The following is a 12,460-nucleotide window of genomic DNA, read 5'->3' on the forward strand; positions in this document are numbered from 1 at the left end:
GGGGGTGTGTGTGTGCGGGAAGCGGCGCGGTGGGGCTTGGAGTGGGCATGGTTTCCGCAGAGGGAACGTTGGCCGGAAGGCCATGTGCGCGTGCCAGGGAACTTGCGGCTGGGCGCCAATGCGCATGCTCAGTTGTTTTGCCGTTTTGTGAGTGTGTTGTTGTGTTGTTTTTCATTTTGAGTAGATATGTTTGTACCTTGTGGGTTGTGTTATGGGTATGGGAATTTTGGTTAAGTTTCGTTGGGGTTTTTTTGAGTTTTGTTCTTTTGCCGTTTTGTGAGTGTGTTGCTGTGTTGTTTTTCATTTTGAGTAGATATGTTTGTACCTTGTGGGTTGTGTTATGGGCACGGGGATTTTAGTTAAGTTTCGTTGGGGGATTTTTAAGTTTTGTTGTTTTGCCGTTTTGTGAGTGTGTTGTTGTGTTGTTTTTATTTTGAGTAGATATGTTTGTACCTTGTGGGTTGTGTTATGGGCACGGGGATTTTAGTTAAGTTTCATTGGGGGATTTTTGAGTTTTGTTGTTTTGCTGTTTTGTGAGTGTGCTGTGTTGTTTTTCATTTTGAGTAGATATGTTTGTACCTTGTGGGTTGTGTTATGGGCACGGGGATTTTGGTTAAGTTTAGTTGGTTTTTTTTTTAGTTTTGTTGTTTTGCCGTTTTGTGAGTGTGTTGTTGTGTTGTTTTTCATTTTGAGTAGATATGTTTGTACCTTGTGGGTTGTGTTATGGGCATGGGAATTTTGGTTAAGTTTCGTTGGGGGGTTTTTGAGTTTTGTTTCCTCGTTGGATGCCCCTAACAAATTTATATATATAGATGGCAAAAAGCCGAGAATTAAACATAAGATCATGACTGACAAAAAGGAGAGAGGGGGCTTTGGACTTCCAAATTTCAGAACTTATTTTCAGGGCCTGCGCATTAGTCTGGATTAAGGATTGGTCACTACTAACAGAGGAAAAAACACTGGTATTAGAGTTTCAACTTGAGAGTGGGTTGGCACTCGTACATGTGGTACGGAAAAATTGGTATGGAAAAAATCATTTTGTGAGATCTGCACTAATTAGAGTCTGGGACAAATACAAAAATTACTTTTATACTAAAACACCAATGTGGATATCGCCGATCGAGGCAAAATTCTACAGCACTGCTGGTCACAGCTGACCTCCAGCTGGAGCGCTCAAGGGCCAGGGCTTCCCAGTTCTCAGTGTCCATGCCAGAGTTTTTAAGGTTGGTTTTGAGCCCATCTTTAAATCTCTTTTCCGTTTTCTGTTCTTGAGTTCGGAATAGAGCAACTGCTGTGGGAGACGGTGATCGGGCATCCAGACAACGTGGCCAGTCCAGCAGACTAGGAATTATAGGAACAGGATTGTCTGACACACTAAATTGTTTTTAAAAAAACTTGGATGGAAAAAAGCTTTGATTTTTCTGTCATCTTAAATATTTGCGATAATAAAAATGTCTCTCATGCATGAAACGCCGCGCTGTTTTCAATGAATAATGTATAAATTAGAATGTCACATATGATTGAATTGATTTATAATCACTTTTCCCTCCTTTCCAAATACAACCATCTGTTCCCTGGTTGATCATTTCTTTCCGAACCTGCACACAGTGTATGGTGTTATCGCGTCACCAAATTATGGTGTTATGGCTCTCCCAGCTGTAAAATCTTAGAACATCCTGTGCAGTAAAGATCAATATTTGCCTGTAACGTGATTCTTGTTTGAACATAGAATGTAGATCTCGAGACAATGTTTTCTCCTCGGCATCAGGCAATGACTTTCATCACAACCACACATAGGAGTCTAGTGTTGTGAGTCAGCTTGACTCTGAGTCTGAAGCTGACCCCTGTGGACTTTGTGAGCCAGAGTTCCTACAAGATGATGAGGAGGAGGATGGGTTACAGATTTCTGTTCATGCTTCAGACAGGGTTGACTGTGAGGCTGCAGAAGGGGAAACAGCAAGTCAGTTCTCAGGGGAAAAGTGAGAATGATAATGAGAGTGAATTTCCACACGGCCAGGTGGAGATGTCTTTGTCTCCTTTGCCTTCTCACGGTGATCCGGTCCGGCTGCTGGACCAAGATGATAACGAATTATCATTATTACCTTGAAGATAACGAATTAATGAACAGGCAAGATCGTCTGCCATTAAAGGTCCATAGAAGCTCTCGCTTGGCAAGCAAGCGAGAAGCCAAGTGTGCCATCGCAATGCGTTCATGTCTGCAAAGGGTATTTAGCCTTCTCACTGACAGGCGCTGTCAGTTCAACGTGGCTCCATGCAAACTTCTATGGATTAACCTTGGCTTTAAGCAGCACGCTTCTGGCTTCCTGAGTCTGGGATTTTGGGTTCTTGTGTTCAACTGTTTTTCATGGACTATTGTTTGACCATGGCTTGAAGTAGGGGTCCTCAAACTTTTTAAACAGAGGGCCAGGTCATAGTCCCTCAAACTGTCGGAGGGCCAGATTATAATTTGAAAAAAATATATATGAATTAATGCCTATGCACAGTGCACGTATCTTATTTGTAGTTCAAAAAAACCCGAACACTTTAGAACAGGGGTCCTCAAACTTTTTAAACCGGGGGCCAGTTTACTGTCCCTCAGACTGGAGGGCCGGACTATAGTTTTTTTTTAAAAAAAATCAATTAAAAAATTCCTCTGCACATTGCACATATCTTATTTTGCTGTGTAGAAGGGCCCTTAGAGGGGGTTCTTTCTAGTCCTCTTTAGGCAGTAATTCCAGGAGCAGAGAATGGGAAATCTTCCTATTTCTAGTCTGACCAAAAATTTGGCTACCAGTATTTAAAAACCTCTAAAATTATAACTGTAAATAAAGAACAACACTCAAACACAGGGGAACTCCAGACAAGAAACAATCAGGGCCAGCTAATCACCTCTCAACAAAGGATTCTGCCTAAAAACTGTCAGACTATGAAATGGCAATCAAGGTGGCCAATTGAAACATTCATACCTACCTCCAACAGACAAGAGTTCTTTCTCCCACCCTGGATCTTCCACAATTTTCCTGGTTAAAGGTTTTCCTCTGACATGAAATCCAGTCGTGTCTGACTCTGTGGTGCTCATCTACATTTCTAAGTCGAAGAGCCGGCGTTGTCCATAGACACCTCCAAGGTCATGTGGCTGCATGTAGCACCGGGGCAGCCTCCCTTGGCTGGCTCATGCTGTCCATCAGGCCTGACGGATAGTGTGAGCCTGCCAAGGGAGGAGCAGGCCCGCGCGGCCTACTTGTGAGTAAAGCACCTCGCGAGGTGCTTTACCCGTGAGTAGACCACGCGGAGCAGCCTCCCTTGGCTGGCTCACGCTGTCCATCAGGCCTGATAGATAGCGTGAACCTGCCAAGGGGGGAGCAGGCCTGCGCGGCCTACTTGCGAGTAGACCACGCGGAGCAGCCTCCCTTGGCTGGCTCACGCTGTCTGTCAGGCCCGATGGACAGCGTGAGCCTGCCAAGGGAGGAGCAGGCTCGCGCGGCCTACTTGTGAGTAAAGCACTTCGCGAGGTGCTTTACTTGCGAGTAGACCATGCGGAGCAGCCTCCCTTGGCTGGCTCACGCTGTCCATCGGGCCCCATGGACAGCGTGAGCCAGCCAACGGAGGAGCAGTGTGGGGGGGGGCGCTCCTCCTCCGCGGGCCGGAAGTGGCCCGCGGGCCGTAGTTTGGGGACCCCTGCTTTAGAACAATACAATAATTAAAATGAAGAACAATTTTAACAAATATAAACGTATTAGTATTTCATTGGGAAGTGTGGGTCTGATTTGGCTGATGAGATAGAATTGTTGTTGTTGTTGTTGTTGTGTGCTTTCAAGTCTTTTCAGACTTAGGTTGACCTTGAGCGAGGGCCAGGTAAATGACCTTGGAGGGCCGTATTCGGCCCCACGCCGTAGTTTGAAGACCCCTGGAGCAAGCGTTTACAAATGAAGAGTAACTAATATAGGAAATCGAACGATTTGACAGAGATTTTGAGGAATCTCTCGGTCATCCAGTGGAATTCTGTGGACAGTTTCCAGAGGAAGTTGACCATTTCATAACAAGTTATTTTATTGGTACTTAAAACTGTTTCAAATTTTTTCATCACATAATAGTTGCACAACCTTTTTTCTAATAAAAAGTGAATAAAAGTGCAACTATAATATGATGAAATACGATAGTCTAGAATTCTCTTCCTGTCATACTGCTGGAGTTCAGCCTGTGATTGTGTTTCAAGATCAAGGTGCTTTGTACGTGGGGAATGATGTCAATGAGGTTCAAGATGGCAATGGTTTGGTCAGTGATATTGATGCAGCGAGTGACATAGAGTTTCCTGTTCAAAGTGTAGTTTCCCATGAGAATGTTCCTAAAGGGTATAGGGATGATGGTTTACTCCCTGAATTGCTCATAGAGAGTTCCTAGGATTTGGGGCTTGAAAACAACTTGGCACCTGCAGAAACTAATGAGCATATAGACAGGTGGGTGGCAATTAGCCAAAACAGACAGCTCGACCAAGGCCTTCGGCATTCTGCCAGGCTTTGACAGATAAGGATGATAGGCATTCAGGGAAAACGAAACCAATTTCTGAGTGCTTGGAATGGCTTAACGAGGGGATATAAAGTTCCAAGCATGGAAAATATAGTCAGATGAAGCATAGTTATAGAATCCTGCTAAGTTCTTGCTCTTGTCTCATGGAAAGTTTGCTTTGAAGACTCATGTTTAAGGATTTCTTGTTTTAGGGCAGGAGTCCTCAAACCTTTTAAACAGAGGGCCAGGTCACAGTCCCTCAAACTATTGGAGGGCCGGATTATAATTTGAAAGAAAATGAATTAATTCCTATGAACATTGTACATATTTTATCTGTAGTGCAAAAATACTTAAAAACAATACAATAGTTAAAATGAAGAAAAATTTAACAAATATAAACTTATTAGTATTTCAATGGGAAATGTGGGCCTGCTTTTGGCTGATGAAATAATGTTGTTGTTGTTGTTGTTGTTGTTGTTGTTGTTGTTGTTGTGTGCTTTCAAGTAGTTTCAGACTTAGGTTGACCCTGTATTAGGGCCGGGTAAATGGCCTAGGAGAGCTGTATCTGGCCCTCGGGCTTTAGTTTGAGGACTCCTGTTTTAGAGTTTAACTCTTTGTTTCTTGTGATTACATACTCATGCCTTCGATCAACGTTTTCCTGTTTCTTTGGATTTTATTAGAGAAGTCTGGACTTTGTTTTTGAACTTTGCTAAACCATACTTTGCACTAATTTGTTCCTGCTTATCTTCTTACCCAATTGGATTTACCTATTCCCTTAAAGTGCTTTTTTACTTTGCCGTTTTTACTTATCTATATAAATAAAAATGTATTGTTCGTTTGTGGGATTAACAGAACTCAAAAACCACTGGAGGAATTGACACCAAATTTGGACACAAGACGCCTAACAACCCAATGTATGTCCTTCACTCAAAAAAATTGATTTTGTCATTTGGGAGTTGTAGTTGCTGGGATTTATAGTTCACCTACAGTCAAATAGCATTCTGAACCCCACCAACAATGGAATTGAACCAAACTTGGCACACAGTTCTCTCATGACCAACAGAAAATACTGGAAGGGTTTGGTGGGCAGTGTCCTTTGGTTTTGGAGTTGTAGTTCACTTACATCCAGAGATCACTGTGGACTCAAACAATGATGGATCAGGACCCAACTCTACACAAATACTTAATATGACCAAATGTGAACACTGGTAGAGTTTGGGGGAAATAGAATCTTGACATTCGGGAGTTGTAGTTGCTGGGATTTATAGTTCACCTACAATCACAGAGCATTCTGAATCCCACCAACGATAGAATTGGGCCAAACCTCCCACACAGAACTCCCATGTGGACCACAGCAACACGTGGCAGGGGACGGCTAGTCTTCAATAAAAAAAGGTTTGTTTTCCTATTCAACGTGTGGCATTTTAAAGTCAGAGGGTTATTCCTGTCCTGGAATACAACACGTACCTAGCCCGATGCGATGTGGCTGCAAAAAAAGCCAATCGGATTTTGGCCTGCATCAATAGGAGCATAGTGTCTAGATCTAAGGAAGTAATGCTACCCCTCTATTCTGCTTTGGTTAGACCACATCTGGAATATTGTGTCCAATTCTGGGCACCACAATTCAAGAGAGATATTGACAAGCTGGAATGTGTCCAGAGGAGGGCGACTAAAATGATCAAGGGTCTGGAGAACAAGCCCTATGAGGAGCGGCTTAGGGAACTGGGCATGTTTAGCCTGAAGAAGAGAAGGCTGAGAGGAGATATGATAGCCATGTATAAATATGTGAGAGGAAGCCACAGGGAGGAGGGAGCAAGCTTGTTTTCTGCTTCCTTGGAGACTAGGACGCGGAACAATGGCTTCAAACTACAAGAGAGGAGATTCCATCTGAACATGAGGAAGAACTTCCTGACTGTGAGAGCCGTTCAGCAGTGGAACTCTCTGCCCAGGAGTGTGGTGGAGGCTCCTTCTTTGGAAGCTTTTAAGCAGAGGCTGGATGGCCATTTGTCAGGGGTGATTTGAATGCAATATTCCTGCTTCTTGGCAGAATGGGGTTGGACTGGATGGCCCATGAGGTCTCTTCCAACTCTTTGATTCTATGATTCTATGATGCCCCTGGGAAGCCCACAAATCTGAATGTTTCAAGCTTGCCTTTATGACTTTGAAGCCTGGAGTTTTTCATTAAAAATTAGATAGGTTAAAATGCCTTAGAAAGTAGATCTTTATTAAACGGCAGCTTCTGGTTCAGATCTTTAACATGTTGCTTCAGCTTCCACCCAATCGGGCTGGCTTTGCTTCCAGTGAGAAATCCCACTTAGCACCCGCCTCCAGTTTTGATGATTTGCTCCCGAGGTTTCAGCCTCGTGTAGCACTGCGTTCTTGCCCTTTCATCTCTCCAACTGATGTGGGAGGGTACTGTTCCTATTTCAAAAGGAATGCGCACCCTCCGAATTAAGGTACATTTGAATCTACCAGTGCTGTTCAAAGTTTGCAAACGATCAATACCCACGGCTCTTTCTTTCCAGAACCGGGAAGACCCACGGAGCTGTGCTGTGGATGGAATATCAACTGGTACCCGGGCTTTGCATTAGCACAGGACTTGTACAGGTTGCGGATGAAAAGGTATTTGCCTCGCTCTCTTTCTTTCAAGCATCGCAGGGACCAAGTGGGAAGGAGAATGTGAAATCGCAATGCAGAAAAGTTCCAGCGGTGCTGTTCAGTTCGGTCTCGTGCATGGGACGGGTTTGGGCTTTCCAGCTTGAAATAGCACAACAAAGGCTCCTAGTAATTTCACTAGCATTTATAATAACCCATTGGGAAATGTATGCAGAAGCTATTATAGTATCGACGTTGCAATGTGTTTAAGTTAGACAAGCTTCATTGGAAACGTGAGAGCTTGGAAGTAACATAGAACAGTTTGATGCCAGGCCAAGGCAATCTATATAAGTAAAAATGTAATGTTCGTTTGTGGGATTAACAGAACTCAAAAACCACTGGATGAATTGACACCAAATTTGGACACAAGACACATAACAACCCAATGTATGTCCTTCACTAAAAAAAATGATTTTGTCATTTGGGAGTTGTAGTTGCTGGGATTTATAGTTCACCTACAATCAAAGAGCATTCTGAACCCCACCAACGATGATGATGATGATGATTATTATTATTATTATTATTAACTTTATTTGTACCCCGCTAGCATCTCCCGAGGGACTCGATGCGGCTTACATAGGCCGAAGCCTCAGAACACAATACAGTAAAAACATAACACAACAATAAACAAAGCAAATCAAAATAGTTAAGCAGAATAACAACAACAACACTGACAATACATCAGGACACTTTAAAACTGGGCCGGCCAGAGCAATGGGGTACAGGGTTAAAAGTGCTAAAATGGCAGGAGGCACATAGGATTAAAATAGTGCGGTGTGCAGCAATATTAATTGTACTAAAGTGCTTCTAGGACTTGGGATGGGGAATTCCTAATCTGAGAAGGCACATCGGAACAGCCAAGTTTTTAGGTTCTTTCTGAAAGCTGCTAAAGTAGGGGCCTGTCGAAGCTCTTTTGGAAGGGCGTTCCAAAGTCGGGGGGCCGCCACAGAAAAGGCCCTGTCCCGTGTCCCCACCAAGCGCGCATGGAATTGAACCAAACTTGGCACACAGTTCTCCAACAGAAAATACTGGAAGGGATTGGTTTGCACTGTCCTTTGGTTTTGGAAACCGCCTTGAGTTGCCAATTGGCTGAATAAGGTGGTATACAAATACAGCAAATAAATAAATAAATAATATTTCCATTTTTCCCCCTGCAGGGCTATTGTCAGTGGACCCCCCACTGCAAGCAGGCAGTGTATTTCTTCAGATCAGTGACCGAGCCAGAATCTCTTATCGATAATCCCTCTGCAGTTGCGTACACTGTGAGCTTCAACCCAAAGACTGGAAACGTCAGCATGGATTTTACACTTTTGAATTAATGCGGCGTCCTTCCGAAGAACAATCTATTTTCTCTTTCTCTCTTGTGGCTAGGTCTTAATAAATATATTGATAGATGGTTGTGATGGACTTTTTTGGGAAAAAAATTGTATTCGTAATCTTTTTGAGAAGAAAAATGATGTCATATCCGTTGGTTGTTGTAGGTTTTTTCGGGCTATATGGCCATGTTCTAGAGGCATTCTCTCCTGGCATCTATGGCAGGCATCCTCAGAGGTTGTGAGCTCTATTGGAACTAGGAAAAAGGGTTTATATATCTGTGGAATGACCAGGGTGGGACAAACGTGGTGGAGGCTCCTTCTTTGGAAGCTTTTAAACAGAGGCTGGATGGCCATCTGTTAGGGGTGATTTGAATGCAATATTCCTGCTTCTTGGCAGGGGGTTGGACTGGATGGCCCATGAGGTCTCTTTCAACTTTTTGATTCTATGATTCTATCTTCTAAGGACTCTTGTCTGCTGGAGCTAGGTGTGAATGTTTCAACTGACCACCTTGATTAACATTTAATGGCTTGGCAGTGCCTGGGGCAATCTTTTGTTGAGAGGTGATTAGATGAGCTCCTGTCATTACCCATTATGTGTTGTCGAAGGTATTCATGGCTGGAATCACTGGGTTGCTGTTAGTTTTCGGGGCTGTCTGGCTATGTTTGAGAAGCATTCTCTCCTGACATTTCATCCACATCTATGGCAGGCATCCTTAGAGGTTGTGAGGTCTGTTGGAACTAGGAAAAAGGGTTTATATATCTGTGGAATGACCAGGGTGGGACAAAGGACTCTTTGTCTGTTGGAGTTAGGTGTGAATGTTTCAACTGACCACCTTGATTAGCATTTGATGGCCTGGCAGTGCCTGGGGAAATCTTTTGTTGAGAGGTGATTAGATGTGCCTGATTGTTTCCTCTCTGTTGTTTTGCTGTTGTAATTTTAGAGTTTTTTTAATACTGATTGCCAGATTTTGTTCATTTTCATGGTTTCCTCCTTTCTGTTGAAATTGTCCACATGCTTGTGGATTTCAGTGGCTTCTCTGTGTAGCCTGACATGGTGGTTGTTCGGGTGGTCCAGCATTTCTGTGTTCTCAAATAATATGCTGTGTCCAGGTTGGTTCATCAGGTGCACTGCTATGGCTGACTTCTCTGATTGAATTAGACCACTGTAACAACCACCACATCAGACCCACCCTGGTCATTCCACAGATATATAAACCCATTTTCCTAGTTCCAACAGACCTCACTACCTCTGAGGATGCTTGCCAGAGATGCAGGCAAAACGTCAGGAGAGAATGCCTCTAGAACATGGCCATATAGCCCGAAAAACTTACAACAACCCAGTGATTCCGGCTATGAAAGCCTTCGACAATATGATGTCATATCCGTTTGGCAAATGTGAATCTCCAAGAACATCTAGAGACCACCCTGTGAAAACCTCTAGTCAAGGAAAGGCATGGCCTTGTTAGAAGTAAACCCTTTGAAAAAATGATGTTCACAATAATTCATGTAATGGTACACAGATTAGTCAGCTGTTAAAACTGATAAACCATGTCTTTGAACTACAAGGGACAAAGACATGCCATTGCATAAAAACATACTTGGGTAAGGTAAAGGTAAAGGTAGTCCCCTGACATTAAGTCCAGTCATGTCTGACTCTGGGGTGTGGTGCTCATCTCCATTTCTAAGCCGAAGAGCCGGCGTTGTCCGTAGACACTTCCAAGGTCATGTGGCCGGCATGACTGCATGGAGCGCCGTTACCTTCCCACCGAAGCGGTACCTATTGATCTACCCACATTTGCATGTTTTCGAACTGCTAGGTTGGCAGAAGCTAGGGCTGACAGCGGAAGCTCACGCCGCTCCCCGGAATCGAACCTGCGACCTTTTGATCAACAAGCTCAGCAGCTCAGTGCTTTAACCCACTGCGCCACCGGGGGCTCCTATACTTGGGTAGCAGGGTTTTAAAATGTTTATTTGAAGTTGAAGTTGAATTTGTAGTTTCCGAAAATATATAGTTTCCCTTGAAACCTCTTAGTTTAAAATACGCACTCAGAGATTAAAAAAAAAAGTTTTGTCTTGTTGAAGGCTTTCAAGCCAGAATCACTGGGTTTTTGTAGGTTTTTCAGCCTATATAGCCATGTTCTAGAAGCATTCTCTCCTGACGTTTCACAAGCACCTATGACAGGCATCTTCAGAGGTTGTGAGGATCCAGGGATCAACTTTGTCTTTTGCTCTCCTTTGCCCTGGATCACAGCGTGGGTAACACCCCTTTGTAGTCCTGCACCACCTCAATTTGGTGGCTTATGCCAACTAGAAGTATAATAATAATGATAATGATAATAATAATAATAATAATAATAATAATAATAATAATATTTGTACCCTGCTACCCTCTCCCCAAGGGACTCGGTGCGGCTTACATGAGGCCAAGCCCAAATACAACAATACAAGCAATAATAACAACAATACAAGCAATTAAAATAAACATGGGCAATACAATAATGCAACATTAACAATAAGACCACACGATTAAAAACTATGGGAAGGCCAAATGTAAAAATTAAAATTGGAAGTAATGCTGGAACATTGGCGAAAAAGTGATGGGGCGTTTGTGGAAAACATACAAGCAGACCTAAAATGTAAAGTGCTTTGGAGGACAAAGTGCTATGGGATCATTATTCTGGGAAGGCGCACTGGAACAACCACGTCTTCAAGCTCCCCCTAAAGACTGCCAGAGTTGGGGCCTGCCTGATGTCCTTAGAAAGTGAGTTTCTGAGTCGGGGGGCCACCACCGAAAAGGCCCTCTCATCCCCACCAATCGCGCCTACGATGCACGTGGGATCGTGAGCAGGGCCTCTCCAGATGAACGGAGAGATCGTGTGGGTTTGTATACAGAGATGCAGTCACGCATGTAGGCAGGTCCCAAACCGTTCAGGGTAGGTAAGAACCTGCACCTTGAATTGGGTCTGGAAAATGAATGACAACCAGTGGAGCTCCTTGAACAGGAGGGTTGACCGCTCCCTGTAAGGAGCCCCAGTTAACAACCTGGCTGCCGCCCGTTGGACCATCTGGAATTTCTGAGCCGTTTTCAAGGGCAGCCCCACGTAGAGTGCATTACAGTAATCCAGTCTAGAGGTGACTAAGGCATGGACCACCTTGGCCAGATCCGCTTTCACGAGGTACGGTCGCAGTTGGTGCACGAGTCTCAATTGTGCAAAGGCCCTCCCGGATACCGCCGACGCCTGAGCCTCAAGTGTGAGCGACGAATCTAAGAGGACACCCAAACTGCGGACCTGTGGCTTCAGGGGGAGTGTAACCCCATCCAGCACAGGTTGCCACCCTATACCCCGATCCGGTTTACGATAGACTAGGAGGACCTCTGTCTTGTCGGGATTAATCTTCAGCTTGTTCGTCCTCATCCAGACAGCCACAGCGGCCAGGCACTCGTCCAGCACTCAAGGGGCTTCCTTGGAGTTAGGTGGAAAAGAGTAGTAGAGTTGTGTGTCATCTGCAAGTATGGAAAAGTATTCACTTTAGAGGCTGATGGAATGATAAAAGAATGATTGTCTAAGACCACTTGATGAGCAGAGAGAAGTGATGAAGTCGGAGATATATGTGTCCACTAGATCAGTGGTTCTCAACCTTCATAATGCCACGACCCCTTAATACAATTCCTCAAGTTGTGCTGACCCCCAACCATAACATTATTTTCGTTGCTACTTCACACCTGTAATTTTGCTCCTGTTGTGAATCATAATGTAAATATCTGATTTGTAGGATGTATTTTCATTCACTGGATCAAATTGGCACAAATACCCAATATGCCCAAATTTGAATACTGGTGGGGTGGTGGGAGGGGGCAATTTTGTCATTTGGAAGTTATAGTTGCTGTGATTTATAGTTCACTTACAATCTGAGCATTCTGGGCTCCACCTATGATGGAATTAAACCAAACTTGACACACATAATTCCCATGATCAACAGAA

At 43.9% G+C, this 12,460-nt stretch overlaps 1 protein-coding gene across 1 annotated transcript in view; it reads left to right on the top strand.

The window, feature by feature from the left end:
* Nucleotides 1–8,557, top strand: part of PRMT7 (protein arginine methyltransferase 7) — a 65,687-nt gene extending 57,130 nt beyond the window's left edge. The window contains exons 17-18 of the mRNA XM_067471019.1: nucleotides 7,032–7,128; nucleotides 8,319–8,557. Coding sequence (XP_067327120.1) covers nucleotides 7,032–7,128; nucleotides 8,319–8,480 — 259 coding nt within the window. The 3' untranslated portion in view covers nucleotides 8,481–8,557. The remainder of the gene's footprint in view (nucleotides 1–7,031; nucleotides 7,129–8,318) is intronic.
* The last annotated feature ends 3,903 nt before the right edge of the window (nucleotides 8,558–12,460 follow it).

Source organism: Anolis sagrei, chromosome 8, assembly GCF_037176765.1.
Source record: "Anolis sagrei isolate rAnoSag1 chromosome 8, rAnoSag1.mat, whole genome shotgun sequence".
NCBI lineage: Eukaryota > Metazoa > Chordata > Lepidosauria > Squamata > Dactyloidae > Anolis > Anolis sagrei.